Consider the following 19,337-nt stretch of genomic DNA (forward strand, 5'->3'; position numbering starts at 1 on the left):
ATCCGCCCACCTCGGCCTCCCAGAGAGCTAGGATTACAGGCGTGAGCCACCGCGCCCGGCCTGTAGGTTGTTTTTTAATTACTTCCTTACTCTCTGGGATTTTAAGATGTGCCAGGACTATCTTCTACATTCCTCACCCCAGTCCTAGAATCAGTCATTTCTTTAAGGGCCCTCAGTTCCTTTTATTGAAGACTAGTATTAGAAACCAAGATCTAGGTGTGCTTGTTGCTACTGGATAAAATCAACTTTTAATGATCTTTTCATTATAAAAGGGGGGGGGGAGAATGTTAAAACCTAATTCTTATTTTGTTTGCCTCAGATAATAAAATCTGTAAACTAGCTAATTCAACTCTACAGTGTTTTCAACTGAGGATGTTGAAGGGTTAATGCAGTATGTATGTAGTGGCCAGAAAAATAAGTATTCATAAATTATGCCTCCCTTTATAATAGTACTAATTATATTTTTAAAATAAGTATCTCTCATGTCTTAAATGTAGGTATGGGCTCCAAGTGGCTCTTCTAAGAATGCCTAGGAATTCGTTTTTCATTAACTGCCCTGATCAGACCCCTTTAAATAAACTAGTTTGGGGAATGGAATGTGCTAATTGTTCTTGCTATTGTAGGTAAAGAAGAAAGGCACGACATAAATCTTTTAGGCACTTTTTATTTTCCAAAAAAAAATTTGTCGTTAATATATAAACATCTCATTCTCTCAAAAAATTCTACAACTATACAGCTGTTTGCTCCATTATTTGCATAGGAAATGACCACAATACAAAAATAAGAGGGAAAAAGAAGCAAAACAGCAACTGATTTATGCTTTTTATGTAGGTATGTTTCCACGTATAAACATCTTGAAGCCTCTTACAAAATTATTTACACCATTTGTCATCTATTTACATGTTTTTAAGAGCAACTTTTCTAACAAACAAAACTATAATTTATCAAGTTATGAAAATTGTCTTCTAAAAAAACTTACTATATTACCACAAAATAAATAAAGATAAACAATATTTTAAAAACAAAATTAAATTTTCATTTCAATTAAGACCCCTTTTGGCATTTTGCTTATTTATTCTGCCCTTTGGTTAACAGCATCAGCATCACATTACTATTTTATATTGCATATATGTAGCACTTGCTTCCTTAAGTTTTCAACATATCACTTATACGTAAAGGCAGACACTGAGTCAGTATTAACAGTAGATTAACTAAACCGCACTGTAATTTAGATAAAATTACTGTGTCTCACTGTATATTACATGCAAAATCCACATAAATTGTCATTTAACCAACAGTACTGCACGAGCAAATATCTTGATATATGAAAACTGCATCATAAAATCAACGTTTCCGTACATGAAAACTGCATCATAAGTTTAACATTGCCATATGTGAAAACTACATAAGTCCTTCTTTTTAAAAATGATACTGTGTTTAGCTTATTGGTAGAGGTTTAACTTTTGTGTATCGTAACTATCTTTAAGCTCTTCAGTTTACAATTCATACAAAACATCTTGTTTCATATTTAAAATAAACAATCCTATTTTAAATCAGTGCATGAAATTTGCTTTTTAAAGTTCATTTGAATGATTATTCCTTCCCCCAAAGAAATGAATTTGGTAATGTCGAGAGGTATCTTACCACAAATTCTAACTGTAAATGTATTCATGGTTATTTTCAAAATTATGATTTTTCCCAAAAGAATCCTAAAAAACTTGTAATAAACCTATAAAGCTGATTTGCATATTTACAAAATTTTGAATAGCAAATATAGGCAACTCATATATTTAAAAAAAAAAAAGAAAAGAAAAGAAAAACACATTTGTTCAATGGCTATTTGTGAATTGCCAGGTACACTTCGTACCTCTAAGGAATTACCCAGTATTGAAAAAAACTACCTGACGTCAAGTAAAATCTTGACATACAATCCATCCTTCTCCCGGGTGCCTGCCAACCCATTTGTTTGCTAAACACTGTCACATTAAATGATGGTGCCTAGGTAAAAACACTGCACACACACCCCTCCACCCCCACCCCTTCCCCACATTGAGATGGGACTGCCTGTCATGAGATGAAATCTGCTTGAGTAAAGCCATGTACATTACAGCAAGCATTCCAGATTCTTAAAATGACCAAACACTTTGGTATTAATACAATGTATTCCCTGTTTTCTCAAATATACAAAATATACATTTCCAGTTTTTTGTTTGTTTCCTTTTTCTTTTTTTTATATATGAACAGTTGAGTGTATCGTTTAAAAGGATGCCCGGTGGCCTGCGGAGGGTGGAAGCGGGTGGCGCGCTCAGTTCTGGTGCCTCTTCATGTGCAGGGCCAGGTGGTCGGAGCGCGAGAAGCTGCGGTTGCACACCCCGCACTGGAACGGCTTGGCGCCCGTGTGCTTGCGGTAGTGGCGGGTCAGCTCGTCCGACCGCGCGAACCTCCAGTCGCAGCCCTCCCAGGTGCACTTGTACGGCTTCTCACCTGTGATAAGGACACATGAGATGAGGTGATCTGCTCGCAAGGCGAACATCCTAGTTAACACCACCGTATGTAACAATTTTCTTAGTCGTTTTTTTTTTTTTCCAAGCAAAGGAAGGGAAACTCATTAATTCAATTACAAACTCCATACATACGAAATCCCCTCAAAGTCAGCCAGTGAAGAGTCATGACATAGAGCCTCTAATTACATAAGGAAAAAAGTATTTTGTGTACCCTTTGAAGAACTGAACAATAGCCATTTCAGGCAAATTTTAGACAAATGCAAAATGAATCAGTGTCTGTATTTTTATGTACTCCTACACGTATAAATCCATGAAATGACTAGATGAGCCTGGGGAGCTTTATCATTATTGTGCAAATAGTTTCTATGTCAACAAACCCAAATTATTACGGGACTAATGACGATGAGTGAGGGAGGAAAAAAATTCCAGAGCTGCTGAAATCACCTATACAATGAATTTCATGTACCACAATTGCTTTACCAGAAACTAGTCCTAGATGTTTCTAAATTAGCCAGACTGAAGTTCACAGCTCATAAACCAGTTCACTTGAACACATGGCTTCCAAAACGGACTATCAGGGCATTGGCTCTTTGAGATTCACACTAGCAAAACACATTCACACCCTTCTTGTTCAGATTGAAGCAAAACAAAGTTAGAAAAACAGTTTGGTACTGATAACTTCATATTAGTAAGCAGACCATGAAACTGGTAACAATTGTTAACATTTGCTGATATGTACATTTAATTTTTCTTTGTCAAGTGTTGTACCCAAAAGGATTACCAAAATTCATTCCATAAACAATTTGCCAAGTGTCTATTGTAAGCCAAGACTATCCTACACACTTGGGATTTAACAGTGGACAAAACAAAAATGCCTGGCCTCATATACAGTACATGTGTAATACACGTTTCGAAAAAGCCAGAAATCATTCAGTCTGCCTATTCTATGCGTTCACAGTTCTCTTCATTGAATAGAGAATTGATATTTGAGCCCCTCTTGCCCTGTAATGTGTATTATTCTTAATGCTCTCCAAAATTTGTTAGCTGTTTAACTTTTTTTTTTTTTTTTGAGACAGAGTGTCACTCTGTTGCCCAGGCTAGAGTGAGTGCCGTGGCATCAGCCTAGCTCACAGCAACCTCAAACTCCTGGGCTCAAGCGATCCTCCTGTCTCAGCCTCCCAAGTAGCTGGGACTACAGGCATGCACCACCATGCCCGGCTAATTTTTTCTATATATATTTTTAGCTGTCCATATAATTTCTTTCTATTTTTAGTAGAGATGGGGTCTCGCTCTTGCTCAGGCTGGTCTCGAACTCCTGAGCTCAAACGATCCGCCCACCTCGGCCTCCCAGAGTGCTAGGATTACAGGCGTGAGCCACCGCGCCCGGCCTGTTTAACTTTTAAAACTACTAAATATTTATAATTCAGTCTTAAGTCACTGTTTTAGAATTAATCCCATTTGAGATCGTGTAGTCCCCTAAATAAATCCTAAAACTTAATCTTTCAGTGAGCATTAACTAGTAGTTCCTATATGTATGCTTCATTCTTATAATCTTCTATGAATTTTAGTTGAGTTTTTTTAAATGAGAATTTGTAAGATAAATTTACATATTGAAGTTCAGTTGGCTTACTGCTCAGTTTTGTATGGATACCTTTTTTTAAACTCCTAAATTCCTTTAAAAAATGTTTTTTTCTGAAAAGGAAGAACACCTCAGTGTTGCTTTGAATGTTTGTTATTTAGTATCGATGAAACTCAACTACTTTTCTGCCTAATTTAGCAGTATCATATTCAGGAAGTTGTAGGATTATCCAACTAAGTCTAAATTTTAAAAGACACTGTCCTCATCAGCCGAGATTTTTACAGCTTGTGGTTAATATATTTTTGCTATCCTGATAACCTCTCTAAGTCTTAGAAAAACCCTATAGGGACAAAGAAGAAAGTGTCAAAATAGACCCTATGAAATTGGTCCAAATTATTTCCCATGAGACTTCACCTTCATCTCCTCTGCCATGCACCTCCAAGCCACATCTCCTCTGTCCTCCCTTCCAGCTCTGACCCAAAATACACACCTTTTTTTACAATTCATTTTTTGGCTCCTATCAATCCATTTTTAAACTGTACATTTTAATTCTAGAAGTATTTTTCCCTCATAATAAATCTAACTAGAAATTTAACCTAATACACTCAAACCTTAAGTAACATAAAAAATAAATCACTTCTCTCACTTATAATCACATAAATCTGTTTGATACATAGAAATATCTTAATACTAGTAATAAATGTAGCCATCAAGTTTGTAGATGTAAACTCAAACAAAAAAAAATTTTTGCACTGAAGTGTTTGTTCCTTGTGAAAAATCACGGAAGCAAACATTTTGGTTACATACTTCATTTAATGGAAAGAGAACGTTATTTCCGATGTCTGAGGCAAGCAAAAAAGTTCCTAAAGTACCCCAATTTTAAAAGAAATCATTCTAGTCTTTTGAATTTAATAATTAAATAGCAGGAAAACTGAATTTTCAGAGTTTATTTAAGAAACAAGGGACACTAGACTCTTTTTGTTCACTATTTTTATTGGCTAAGAAGCAATAAACTACACCAATATTTTTAAAAGTTTACTTTACTGATTGGTTGAAATACGGTAGCCATTAAAGTTCCTAAAACATTTGGGGTTTTGCTTTCAATTTATGCACATCTATAGATTATTCAGCCAAGAATACAACCAGTGTCTGGAACATTAGCTATTGCGGCCAAGTCTTACTATAAAAGTAAGGACGACTATTCCCCTGTTGGGGCAGTTTCTATGGGATTTGTTCAAGTGTCAACACTGTTCAAGTAAAACATCGTAGAGGAAGCTGGTACCCAATTTCTGGCCAAACAGCAGACTCGGGCCTTTCTTCCTCAGCCAGAAACACTATGCACAGTACTTCTGGGAAACCAAACTGACTTCCTTTAAGTTATATTTCAACAGGATAGAGCTTTCAAAAGTTTAATTGGATTTTTACAGAATCTCTGTCCAATACCACCAATTTAAAATATTTAGTTAAGCTCTTTCAACATCAACTGTATTTTTAAGTTCTCATGCTGTTAATGTGAAACTTTCCAAAGGCAAAAAGAAAAAACTGACAAGTTTGTACAGCATGGAAAAAACAAGCTTCAACTTTATCTCAAGTCAAGTATGCGTCTTCTCATTCTATTTTAAATTTACAGGAATATTTTGTTAGGAATCCCTAATCTTTGAAAAAAAGGTTCAAGTTAAACATACATACTACCCATACTGATAAAGCCATTAACATATTTTACAAAAATGTTAAGCAGAAACATGTACCGGTAAAAGCAAGAGAGAGCAGGTACAAACATCCACTGAGTGCACACTCCAGAGATTGGTACTGCTCATTATTTTACTTAATCCTCACAATAACCCCATGAGTTAGCAGCAAAATGATGAGCTCCACATTAAGAATCCTGGCCTGCCACTTTTCCTTAATGTCCCACTTAAATCTTCCATTAGCAAACACTAAGACGCTCTCTCTGAATGATTTAAGGATCACGTACATACTGTTCAAATTTATTTACAGATCCTAAAGCCACTTGTGAAGGTCAGTTAAGGAATTGTTCCATGGACTCACAGGAGGCCTCAAACCCCAGACCATCTGAAGCAGAGGGTATCCGCTGGCAGAGCCAGCCCTTTGGGGGACCTCAGGGGTCCTGAAAACAGTTCTATGCTGGTATTGGCAATCCCCATGTCTTACCCAGGATGGTTCCTTTCCCCTGGACTAAGTGAATTTCAGTGGGTTCGTGGAACATGTTTGTAAAGTATTCAAAAAATCTTTAGCGACAAACTAAAAAATTATTTTTTCTCCTCTGATGAACAGATAAAAAATGACTTCTGAACCTACCACAATGGAATGGGAACTTTCTCTGCTCTGCTGAACATATTCAACAGACTCATACCAAGGCCTTTCCCTAAAATGTTCTACATAGATTCTTCTAACAGAAGGAAGAAAAAAATCACAAATGGAAATATTTCTCTTAGACTAGTTATTTTAGGTAACTTTTAAGCTTATTACCGCAAATTTGCACATCTGCTTCCTTGCTGGTGACTAAGACAATCCAATCAATGTCTGATAAAAATAAAAGCTGAAAACTATCATCATTAAAGCCTGTGTTTTTAAAGAGGGTGTAACCTGTACTAAATGCCTTGCAAAATACAAATAAGATTTGGTTTCTGGCCTGAAAGAACTTCGAATCTATACTTGATCTTAAGCAAAAGACTGAGAATCGATGAAGAACTTAAAATCTATATCCTTTTCTGAAACCCTAAAAAACACAAACCTTTAAAGTGGAATAAATTATTTCAATAGTTAGTACCTAGATTCTTAGAACTTAAGAGTCCTTGAAGCTCAAAATGAGCTCTTATTTCAAGAGGAAAATATTTTCATGCAACTGAATAATTAGATTTTTTCCATCATTAGAGATTTACGGAATTTAGAGTCTCTGAAATAGGCTCAGTATTAGATTTGCTTCCACAAGGCAAAAGGAGAAATATAAGAAACACTGATTAAAGAAATTCATAGGAAAATATTATTTAGATATCCAAAAAAACAGATAATGTGGGATGATTTTAGCTCATTAATTCATATTTTTATATATCCATGCCAGTAATTTTCCATTTGAATCATCTTTTTTATTAAAACTCATTGTTGGCCAGACACAGTGGGTCATGCCTATAATCCCAGGACTGTGAGAGGATTGCTTGAGGTCAAGAGTTTGAGATCAGCCTGGGCAACATGGTGAGACCCTGTTCTCTACAAAAAAATGTAAAGTCTGCTGGGCATGGTGGTGCACACCTGTAGTCCCAGCTACTTAGGAGGCTCACTTGAACCTAGGAATATGAGAGTTTACAGTGAGCTATGAGAGAACCACTGCACTCCAGCCTGGGGAGACAGAGATTCTGTCTCCATTTACACCCCCCCCCCAAAAAAGAAAAGGCTGATTGTAATCATTGTAGCAGATATCCTACACCTGGAACAGAAGAATTCTGAAGATTAGAATTACTAGAATTTACAAAATATTTACTAGATATAGTACCTATCAGTAATGTGCCCACTTTGAGGAAACTGACATATTGAAAGGATGTATTAAGAAATTCCCCTTTCTCATGTTCATCAGTTCGTGTTTATCACCTTTTTTAAAATCTCACTCACCTTAATCCTTCTAGAAAACCTCTGAACAGACCATGAGAGATCATTCCATTTCTGTGTATCCCCATCGCTTAAATTTAAACTACTGATTTGCACTTGTACATCTATTGCTTTATGAAAGTTTCAAATAGCTGTATTTTGCCTCCTTAACTGGCTTTTAAAGTTCCTTAAGGGCAGACACTGTCTCCTATTCCTGCTGTGACACCACACTTTTCCTAAAGCATCTTTGCAACAACTTGGTTATGCTCATTAATGAAAAAGAGGGAAGGGGTAAGAGATTTTGTGTGAAGCTGTCGGCTTGTCTCTATTTTCCTATGGCCCTCGTCTGCAGCAGGACTTTGCCTGGCTCTACCTTGCCTGGGACCACAGAGGATAATCTGATAATGTGCATTTAGGTGAGAATTATTATCTTGAACCTCTTCAGGAGAAAAAAATCAGCATCAGTTACTGTCCATCCTGGAGTTGTACAAGGATAAAGTCCATGTAAACAAATATTCTTTTCCAGAATTGGACTGGGCTTCAGGAAAACCAAGAAGTTCTAGAGCCCCTAGGGAATGGTCAAAGGCAGAGAGGGGACTTTTCCCCAGGGGGGGCAGAGAGGACTGATCTGTTGAACCCAAAGAGATGCACGGGAAATGCTGTCAAGGGTGACCCTTTCCGTCCGTATCCTAGAAGAATGAATCTCTGGGCTCCTAAACTCCTGCTACTTCTCCTCAGGGTTCTCGACAAACAATGAAGAGTATCTCCTGTCATTAATAGGGTTAATGAAATGAAGTAGCAATTCTTGAGTCTCCCGACAAAAAGACGACAGATTCATTTTCTTGTAACAAAAGCCCAAACTGACTAAAAAAAAAAAAACTAAAGTGTCAATGAAATATTTTGCCTTTCCTTTTTTTAACCAAAACAGAAAAATCCTGTGTTTTCATTTTTTCTAGTACTGAATGAGTTACTAACTAGATGTCTTTTCCTTTCATTTGTACTTAACAGGGTTATCCTGACTAGTAGGTTTCCTCCCAACTCATGAAGCTTTGCCTTTTTATAATGTAGCCAAAAAGAAATTTATTCTCTTTGTGTTGATGTTTGTAAGTGAAAGTTACCTACTGTGCACTTCTTAAACTGTAGCTCATCTTAATCACAGTTGTTAGAGATTCTTGAATATAAATGATACAGGCTGACCAAATAGGAATGAATGTTGCTCCGGAGATATTTTCATACTAAAATAGGGCATTACTTTCTTTCCAGTCTGTTACCAGAGAAGATGCAGGTCATCAAATAAACAGGTACTACATTCTATAGAACTAAAAATATCTGCCAAAGCCAAATTCTTGGGTGATTAAATTTTACTTTTTAAAAACATTGCTCTCTACCTTCACGGCTAATTGTTCTATCTCAACTTCAGCAATTTTATTTAATCAACTTAAATTAATCACCATTTCCTACTACTTTAAGAACAAAAAAGGGCCAGAAGAGATTATTCATCTTTAGATTCTCCATAAAATCAGTCAAAAATATTTGCTGAATCAAATTATGCTTCTTAACCTTTGATAAGCTTTATCATCTCACAGCAATGTTTAATCAATTTCCTATGTAAATGTTTTTCAAATGAAAGAACAAGTCCTAGAAGCAAAGTTTAATCTTCCCAGTGAGTCATTAAAAAGAAATTGTTTCTAAGCTTTCATGCTCATAAATACTTTTCCTGGGGTCTGAACCAGCAAGTCTCTTGAGCCACCTCCCCCCCTTTTTTTTAACAAAGCCTGAAATTGTCGATACAGAAAATAAATTTTAAAGCTGCAAATGAAAATAAAATATTGAAAATAATTTAAGGAATGTTTAACTAGTACACTTAACACTAAAGACTAAATGTGATACCTTTTCCTGCATAGTTTTCAAGTGTAGACTGAAAAAATTTCATCCTGCAAAACATGTTTCCCTATGTTACCTCTACCAATAAATCAGGTTACACATTTAACCAATATTGACCTATCTCTAGATCCAGATTGTATGATCTCCATCCATTTTCATTAAGGCCCCAAGTGAAATCCTTCCTATTCAGTTTTTTTTAAAGCCTTTCACTCCTTTTCTACAGTTTCACACACAAAAAAGGATTAACTTATGTCCAGAATATTTTGAATGTTTCTTTTAGCGAAGAAGTGCCTGCAACGAGAATATCTTTATTGTCAACATTATCAATATTTTTAAATCAAAACCTACACCTAGTATATTCAATGGATGATGATGTTGGAGCCAAGAAGTAGATAGGAAATTTATACCTAAGGATTTTTTAGTGCCCAAACTGAAACTAAAATCAGTACCTTAGCAGCAAATCTCAAATAGGAATTACATAAAGTATATATAACATCTTAATTATAAATGTGATGAGGAAATAAAGTGTGTGCATAAGCAAGTAAGGCAGAACATGGAAATTTACCCCCCTCTTACAACTGCGCTTGGGCTAAAAATCTCTTGACACTTAAGGTAAAATTTTTCCTTAAACAGGAATCTTGAATATGGTGCTTTACTCAGAGTCCAGTTTGTGTTCCTGTGTTATTTGTATAATGTTTCCATTTTCTTTTGCGGGCGTGTTTCAAATTGTCCTTTTCCTTTGTCAACCTGTGGTAAGCCGTTTTGGGATCATTTAGTGCACAGAGAGTAGCCAATGCACGGAGTCTCGGTCTGAGGCACGCTTGAGCCAAGAGTGTGTGTTGCTCAAAGACTTTCCCTGTACAACTGCTAATCTGCTGCCCTGTTTCAGATAGCTGAGACTGAAAAATGATCTAAAAATGTTACCGTGCCCTGATTTCCCACTGGCTTTAGCATATTGTCTAAGGTTAAATGTACGACTTCAAACATCTACACTGAGTTCACGGTTTACTTTTTCAGGACTTTTTCGTTGGTAAGGAGTTTTTAAATTTCTTGCAAATTATTCTTTAAAGAGAGTCATTGTTTTTTCCTACTGATTTTAACTTCTTCTGGCCCCAAACCTGTGCTAACTTGGAAACTAACAAAATTAAGAAAAAGAAAGTAAAGCATATGAGGATAAAAACTATAATGCCGGTTGCAGCTGATACTTCATCAGTCATGTTGATTTGTAAGCACAAAATGATATGTGACTCTTTTTCCTGAAAGAACAGTCTCGCTTGGGGGAATCTTTAGAATCATGGCAATGGGTATAGCTCCTTGCATACATCATAAGGCATACAAATTTCAGCAGAATGTTCATTTAAATGCGGCTAAAAGTCTAAATATTTTGATTTGAAAATATACCACTCATTGATATTGTTGCCTAGAAGCAGCCATAATAATTATTTCTAATCAGAGGCACGATAAATATGCACACACGCACATATTACTAACTCAGGCAAACACCCACACACCTATATAAGGGGTGCCTCTATAGGCCTAAGTATGCTACCTTATGCATGTACAGATACAAATAAAATATAATTATGCCCTGGAATAGAAACAAATTATGTTTCAGGTATTTTGTCTAATTATACAAAGACGACAGGACTTTGTATTATTATATATGATTTTCTAATAAAAAGATCTAAGTGTATGAGCTTAGAACACTCGAGTGCTGTGACAGTTCTAGTTTAAGAAACTAATATATCATCTACTCTTTCATCCTAGATTATTTTTAAAAGTCCTATTTTGGAAAGGCTATATGCTTAGGTTCAATTTGCAACCCATGTTAAAGAAGCATTTACAATCTAAAAATCCAGAATAAGTAATTAAACTCAGATGTAGGTTGTTTTAGTTGCTTATTTTTAAAACATAAGGTAACTTGACATTTTAAAGCAATTACAATTTTCCAAAAAAATGCTAGAGTGCTTCACATTCTGCCTGCAAAATGGCAATCATTTAAAGCGCAATTTATTTTATGTCATCAACTACCAGACCAACATGGCCATGTAGTTTTTAAAGTCCCCTAATAAACTGTACAAGTGGGAGGGAGGGAGACAGAAAGGAAACAAAAAACACTACTAAAATGAGAAAAGTGATTTAGAAAAACTGTTTCATCTACCTGGGCCTTACAAGGAAAAGGAAAAACAAAACAAAACAAGAAAACCCCACAAGCATTTGCTGGCTTCAGATACATTCATTTAAAAACAACAGGCAGGGTGGGGAGGATGCAATGAGAGAGCACAGGTAATTTTAAAAGGCATTGTCTAGAAACTAGAAATGAGGAGAAAACAACCTCAATGCTCTATGATTACCCAAGAACGGGTTTAGCCAGATGAACAAGTCTGCTACAAACCCTCCCCAAGGCATTTGAAAGACTATCAAACAAAACTTTATTAAACTGGATTACGTGGTCTCACTTATTAGATGTTGAAGGCCATGATGTCTACGATCAGGAAGAAAAAAATAAATAAATAAAACCCCAATGCCTAGGACCCACCCTAGACCTGGTCCTCTTTTTAGTTTGTTTTTATTAGTACAAGCATTGTTAAGACAACCCACTATTAAATTTCTCTGCCAGCAGGTCAAGTTCCTAAATCACAGGTAGTAGCATTCAGGGTACTAAACTCTGACAGGGGTTGAAAGGCTATTTAGATATGGTTTGACTACACCCCTGCAATAAGCAGTTGATTACATCGTTATATGCAATTGTACTCTTTTATTAGGAGACTTTAGCCCCATGAAAATGTGTTCCCTCCTTCCTATCTCTCGTTTCAAGGACTTCCAAAAGAGAGAAAAACAACAGTTCAAATGTTTCTAAATTATTCCCACTTATATTCTATAAAAGGTTATTTTAGTAGTTCTATATGGAATATTTTCTAGGTGCTTGTCATTGGTATTTTGAAAACTTTAGACTTGAAGTTTTTATTACATGCTTAATTCTTCCGTGGGTGTTTAACTATAAAAGTTCCTTCTACCTTGGGCTGCTTATGTAGGATCTTTCCTCTTATATAATTAATTTGTCTCTATCTAAAAGCCTCACACCAAAACAACCCATTCATTTCACAGATAAATACATGAGATGTCTTTTCTTTAAAACCAGTTTCTCAAAAAGCCCTGAAATCTACCACATTGTTGCCAACACTATTCCGATTGTAATAAGCAGTGTTTATCACTGGGATATCAAGCAATCCATCGTAACATGCATACAAAATGTCTGCAACCATATTCCTTTCAGGGCTGTATCTCAGCACTGACCTTTGTTCAAAGGCTTTTACTTTTTAATGCAGCATTTAGAGATAACTACTTCATTTATCAAAACTCAATTTCCATAGTAACATCTAGCCTGGGGAGATTCAAGTCCTCACACTAATCCAACAACCCATTCAAAGGAACTGTTGAATACTTTGGTTTCCATAGCAATGATGGAATAATACATTTTGCTAGGTCATTGCTTTTATTAGCAAACTTATTCTTTGAACTTTAGGTAAGGCTGTCTTTATGGAGAAAAAAACACAGTCGCTTTATATAAGTTCTTTCCTTTAGGGCTGTTCTTAAGAAAAATCACAAATAATAACCACCTATATATTTGGAAATATTTGGGGGCCTTTAAAGTATGCCACCTAGTTTCCTCTTAAAATGGGTTCTGATATAAAGTGATAAAATTAAAGAGCTCTTAAAAGTGATTGCTATAGGTTTAACACAACAAATACAAAAATTAAAGGGGCTAACCTTAAAAGCACATTTAAACAAGAATGAGATATAAGCTAGAATAAAGATGAAGTCTAACATATCAACTGTGGGCGGGGGTAGGGTGTAGAATAACTTTTAAACTGTAACCCCATTTCTGACCACCCAATTTTAGTACTCTGCAATTTCAGACCCTATCTTTCATTAAGCACAGAAACATACTAATCACAGATAATTTAAGCAAAAGGTGAAACTAAAGATAATGTATTAAGCAATTATGCTGTACAAGCTAAATGAGAACATCTTCAGTGTTTAGTAGGGCTTTCTTGAAGCAAAATAATTTGCTATGGAGGTAGAAAATGAGTTATATTTTTTTCCTTCAAGACAAGAATAGTAGTGCCATTAAAAGTTTTAAAATCCATTAGTAAACATCATTGTTTACATTCTGAGATAATTAATTCTATGCGAGGTGACAGGGCAGCAGCCTTTGAGAGGGAACATCCTCAGCCTTCCTGGAACCAGACTTTCTCATGGAACTGAATTTTGAGCCAAGCCAGTGCTGAAAAGGTAGGCCATTAAAAAAATAAAAGTTGACAGAAGAAAGAAGAGATCAAACACGTGCTGGCTTTTAAAAGGATGAATACCACTTACACTATTTACACAACTCACAGAATTAACAAGAAAATTACATACCAGTATGAGTCCTCAGGTGAGCTTTTAAATGAGAAGACTTCGTATAAACTTTTGTGCAGCCTAAAATAAAGAAGGAAAGGAAGAACAGCTTGTCATTTTAGAGATCCTTTTGAAATCTTTACATTTGATGATTCAGTGTTTAAAATCTGGCTTTAAAAAAGAAATCTCTCATGCTAGACAAGATTATTTGAAGCTTCAGTTTAAAAGTTTTAAAGGGCCCTCCCCCATTACCTTATTAAAGGCATAAAGTGATTTGTTTTATGTATCACTTCAATAGGCAAGCACACAGATAATCAAGCCAAGCTACAAATGGACTATTTGTGTTTATATTCCGGTAGGGGCTTTACTTCTACTATAATATATATATATTTTTTAAATTTTTAATGGCTCTAGAGCTGACAATGCAAAGCCATTATCCAAGATGACTGTAATTTTCTGTACTCCCACATTTCTTGTTTTTTCATTTAGGCTGTCATGCCATATCATGTACCACAGTCAATAAATTTTGCCCTGTATTAATCATAAACTGCTTTCGCCAGCAACTTGTAGATATATTCCACATACCGTCATCAATTTATATTTTGGGCCATGTATCGCATTCAAGAACGAGCATATGCTCATAGGCTATCAGAACTATCCTTAAATCTATCCTGTACAAAGTCTCATACCTACTGCCAGGCCAGCTGCCTACAACCCCCACTTCATTGCCAAACCTTATTTTCCTCTACCCTACTTAATCTCTTCCTAGGGAGCTTAATTTAGAATTAAAAACTGCAATTTTATTAGACTGCTATCTTAAAGCAGCTCTGGCATAACTCTGAATGATACATATATTAGAAATTCAAATCTTATTTAATATTAAAGAGAAAAACATACAAGGCAACTTTTCCCAGAAGATTCTGGCCATGTTTTTAATACATAACTAACTGGTTTACATACCAGGGTAAAGCACAGAGACGGAATATGGAAAAAACAAAGTAGGTAATTTTTTTTTACTGTCAAGTGCAACTTTCTCATGCAAATCTAAAGCCTGGCATCCAGACAGGCAAGCACACATACACAGACACTACATGATGTTTCAACCGGGCAAGACCACATACCAGGGTAATCGCAGTAGTGGATGCGACGTTTCTCCAAATCAGGGTTGCTCCTTCTATTGTATCTGACAGGTTGGATGTTTTGCGAATTAACTGGCAGGGTGGCAGGTAAATTTGGATTGTGAATTGCCAGTTTAGAAGCAATTGTAGCAGCGTAAGATGGAGGTGGGGTTAAATTCTGAAGGATCTCTGCTTGTCTATCGGGACTTCCAGGCTCTGAGCTTGGTGGTGACGGGGGAAAGTAAGTGGCCTGTTGTGGCAGAAACTGACTTGGCATTGTGTATGTGCAGGGGGGCATGCCCTGGAATTGTTTCATTGCAGTCTGCGGAACAGCAGAGGTGTGTGTGTTAAGGCCTGCCATGGCAGCTGACATAGAAACATTAAGAGTGTCCATTACTGCTGTCTGGTTTGTAGAACAGGGCATATCTAGATCCGGTGTATTCAGGAGCTGGTACAGGTGGCCCTGCTGGGGAGGGACAGAAAGATGAAGATCTGGTGTAGGAAGTTCTTGTTTGATGAAAATATTGTTCACCTCTGGAGCTGCGGTCTGGTGTGAGCTGAATATACTGGTGAACTCGGGGAGGGCCTGGGTCGGGGCCGGAGGAGGGGCAGTCGTCTCACTCTGGTGGCTGAAAATGGTAACAGGTTCGGTCTTGATGTGTGTTACGCATGGTCTCTGGGATTTGTAGAGGCCAGTTCTCAGGTGAGTGATGTCAGGGAGGAAGACGTTCATGTTGATACTGTAAGGTAACCCTTCACTGTCAGTGAAGAACTGGTCTACGACTGAGGCACTGTCTCGTCTATACTTTTTATGCTCTGGAATTATAGAGACTGGAGGAAGCTGAGGTGTCAGATACTTCTCCATTTCACATCTTGTCTAAAAAAGAAGAGATACAAACATGCATAATCCACCTGATTCATCGTCTCAGGAAGGACAAACACTCGGTGCTTACTAAACATTCCCAACAATCTCTGTGTCAAGTACTAGAGCAAGCTCCTAAGTGTTGCTTATAAACATAGCAGGTTTAGTGTTGTCAATTGTGCAATAATTGGTTGACCAAAACCTTATGAAACTCTGTATAACATGTTTTTGGTGAAACTGCTCCCTCAATCACCCCCAGACAAAAAGTGAAAGAGGCAAATCAAGGAAAAAGGAAGCACCTAGAAAACAATCCTTTCTGATGCAATAATAAAGTATCACCCCCCTACCAGCAGGATTCCCTGCCCCATTACACAGTTAAGTTTACAATTAAAGTAGGTTTTGAAATATTGCCAAACTACCTCAATTTGGTCCACGTCATAAATATTAAAAAATGCAATTTAAAAAAATACTCAACCCTTAAAAATATCACAAAGTTTTTTTTTTGTTGTTGTTGTTGCTGCTGTAGTTTGGCTAGATACTTCCAAAATATCTAATATAAAATATTCTTTGCCTATTTCAGGGTCTTTCTTGTTTAGAGTTCAATGGAAACTTAAATACAATGTTTTGAGCAAAACATAGTATCCACTGAAACAAAACAATTTCACATTCAACATTTGAGCTAAATGTTGATTTTAATCAGCAGATTCTGTAATTGGTTAATATGATAATGAAATGTTCCTATTCATATCCCTATCTAAAACAGATCTTTAATTACCTAGGGGAAAATCACTCCCTTGGTAGAGTGGTGCTAAGGAGCCCGTGGGTGGGGAGAGGCTGCTGTATCGCTAGCACAGTCATCAGCAAAACATTTATCGTGTCCTCCTCAGTGGGCCAATGCTACATTCCCCCTTATTCTGTAAAAACCTCAGTCATCCCCTATCTTCTTGGTGTCTCCTAAGCAGAAAACTGACAAACTGAAATCACCAAACAGTTTTCAAATGGTGATTTTTTTTTTTTTAGGACATAATCCAGCTTGTATCGCCTCGACTCGATTTTCTTATAGCTATCTTCTCTCCTAATAACTTGAGCTAAATGTTTTAACCTTCAAAGGAAAATTTCAAAAGAAAAAAGAAACCCAGTTAAATAGAATGGCTCCTAGAACTGCTAACGGTGGCACCTTAATCGGTGAACAAGGCAGTCATTTGTCGCTACTATTTAATTTCAAAAGCGTATCATCTCGGACCTCAGATCATTCGGTGTGGATGAGGACGGAGTTTCCCGGATAGACTCGATTTAAAAATAAAAATTAACGCTCTAGTCATGTGAGTCAATCTCTGACAAACGCCACTGCCCTCACACAGCACGCCGACACTGGCAAGACCCCGCGCAGTAGGCGCTAGGTAACAAATACACAATATACCAAAGGGCTATTAAGCGAAGCGTCTTGAAATAAACCGAACTAAACCCTTTCGTGCACTGCGCTCCCGTGGCGGTTAGTGGTTTCTGATTTTAGCTCTTCCAGCTGTTTGCATGTGGGTATGTTTCCAATTTTTTTTTTTTTCCTTGGGACAGGCTAAAAGTCCCGGGAAGTTTTTTCTGGGCTATATGACTCCCTGCGTGGGCGAAAGAAACAGGCGGTTGCTCTAATTCGGCTGCTGGGCAAGTGTAAAAGCCAACTGCCAGCTTTCAACGCGGCTCCGGGAGGAAATTTACGCGAACACGAAGCGAACAACACTCTCGGTTTTTTTTTTCCTTTCTTTTTAAGGGAAAAAACCGCTCCAATACAACCTTAGCTTTTCTAACTCTTGTTTCCCAAACGCTGCCCCCACGATCGCTCCTAAAGCAGGTTGAGCCATGAGGTATGAAACCCTGGGGGACCTCTTCCTAGAACCCCAATTTGCGTTCCTACTTAACCCGAGACTGGGGAGGAACCTCCAAGGCCACAGCACGGCACTGGGAGGGAGGAGTAAAAGCAAAGGCGTAATTGAAGTAAAATTGAGCGTGAGGTACAAGGTTTCATCCCCCAAATGTAAGAAAAACAACTAAGGTGCGCAGGAGCGCCCAGTTCCCTCTTCAACCTCCCCAGGCGTCCCGCCCGGCCAGAGCCATCTCGGACCCTACCCCTCCCTCCCGCGTTCCCCCATTTACTCTCTGCGGAATGCGGTGCCCAGGCTTGGGGGGCAGGGCGCGGCTGCCCACCCAGCGCCGGCTCCCGGTGCGCCCCGACGCACGCCCCAGCCTGGAGCGGCCCCTGTCGCCCGCGCGTCGCAGCGGCGGGACACGCCCGAGCCCGGGAGGGAGGCGGAGGGAGGGGAGCGGCTCTTCCTACCTGGACCAGATCCTCGGCGGGCAGCCGCGGGCCGACGGCGGGCGGCGGGGCCGGCTGCGGGGGCTGCGGAGGCGCAGGCTGCGTCTGCGGGTGGTGGTGCGGATGCTTCAACTCCTCGCCGGGAAAGAGCGCCGCGTCGCGGGCCGGGTTCGCGGCGCCCAGCACCGGCTTGAGCTGCGCGAACACAGGCTCGTCCTGCGGGGCCGGCGGCTGGGGCACAGGTCCCAGGCGGGCGCTCATGGTCAGCACCCGCGTAGCCATGGGCACTCGGGGGCGCGGCTCCGGGCGCGGGGCGCGGGTCGAGCGCACTTCCCACCTCGCTCACGCTGGCTTGGCCGGCGAGCTCTGCGCGGGGCCGCGGGCGGAGGAGGGGAGGCTCCGGGCGGACCCCTCAGCCAACAGCAGGCACAGTTTTCGAAGGCGCGCACGAAAAGCAAAACTCTTCCGCTCCGCCACGCGTAAATGCCAACGTCCTCCGGGCGGCCACTTTCTCCCACCCCGCCCAGACGCGCCGCGCTCTCACACTCGCCGGAGCCCGCTCCCGCCACTACCGACCTCCGCGAGCGAGCTGCGAGCGCGCGTACCTGCCCCGCGACTACTGACACTTGACGCCCGCCTCTATTTCACCAACTCCAGGTGGGCGGGACCCACTGGCCTGACTGGCAGCGCCGCCGCGAATCCCGAGGCCCCGAGGCCGGCGGGGCCGGAGCGGCCAGCCTATGAGAAGGGAGAAGCTCTCCCAGGGCCCCGCCTCCACCCTGCCGACCGCACCCCTCTCGGGCCACGAGCTTCGCGCGCAGGGCGGCCGCGCAGTTTGTACACAACTTCTCTGACAGATTGGGCTGGCGGAGCCGGGGGCGGAGGAAGGAGAGGAGCGGGTGGAATCTAGGAAGAGGGGGAATTAGGGTGGAGACGCGGAGGGAGATCTCTGCGGACTGTTGCTGCCAGGATTAGGGAGAAAAAGAGTATTGCACGTCTTAGGTGTTGTGCAAGGACCTGAAACTCAAAAGCTGAAACCCAGAAGGCAGCTAGGTGGGGGCGCTAAGGTTTTTAGAGA

At 39.3% G+C, this 19,337-nt stretch overlaps 1 protein-coding gene across 3 annotated transcripts; it reads right to left on the minus strand.

The window, feature by feature from the left end:
* Nucleotides 1–648: 648 nt before the first annotated feature.
* KLF5 (KLF transcription factor 5) lies at nucleotides 649–18,877 on the minus strand. 3 transcript variants are annotated; one of them, XM_069467156.1, is made up of 5 exons: nucleotides 18,425–18,541; nucleotides 18,281–18,334; nucleotides 15,093–15,966; nucleotides 13,993–14,052; nucleotides 2,246–2,484 (listed from the first exon to the last, which is right to left on the minus strand). In XM_069467156.1, exons 1-5 carry the CDS (start codon nucleotides 18,539–18,541, stop codon nucleotides 2,306–2,308), a joined length of 1,284 nt encoding a protein of 427 aa, XP_069323257.1. In that variant the 3' UTR covers nucleotides 2,246–2,305. The 3 variants fall into 3 exon arrangements, with proteins under 3 accessions (XP_069323255.1, XP_069323257.1, XP_069323256.1); XM_069467155.1 differs by having other exon boundaries at nucleotides 18,281–18,312; nucleotides 18,373–18,541; XM_069467154.1 differs by having other exon boundaries at nucleotides 649–2,484; nucleotides 18,281–18,877.
* Nucleotides 18,878–19,337: the final 460 nt, after the last annotated feature.

The sequence above is a fragment of the Eulemur rufifrons genome, chromosome 4 (genome assembly GCF_041146395.1).
Source record: "Eulemur rufifrons isolate Redbay chromosome 4, OSU_ERuf_1, whole genome shotgun sequence".
Lineage (NCBI taxonomy): Eukaryota > Metazoa > Chordata > Mammalia > Primates > Lemuridae > Eulemur > Eulemur rufifrons.

Excerpts from the sequence above, each read along its gene's own strand:
- KLF5 (XM_069467154.1), bottom strand. The coding sequence starts at position 18,541 with ATGGCTACGCGGGTGCTGACCATGAGCGCCCGCCTGGGACCTGTGCCC. Across the intron at positions 14,053-15,092 it reads CCACTACTGCGATTACCCTG|GCTGCACAAAAGTTTATACG; the intron begins GTATGTGGTCTT and ends TCTTTATTTTAG. Across the intron at positions 2,485-13,992 it reads TCACCTGAGGACTCATACTG|GTGAGAAGCCGTACAAGTGC; the intron begins GTATGTAATTTT and ends TCCTTATCACAG.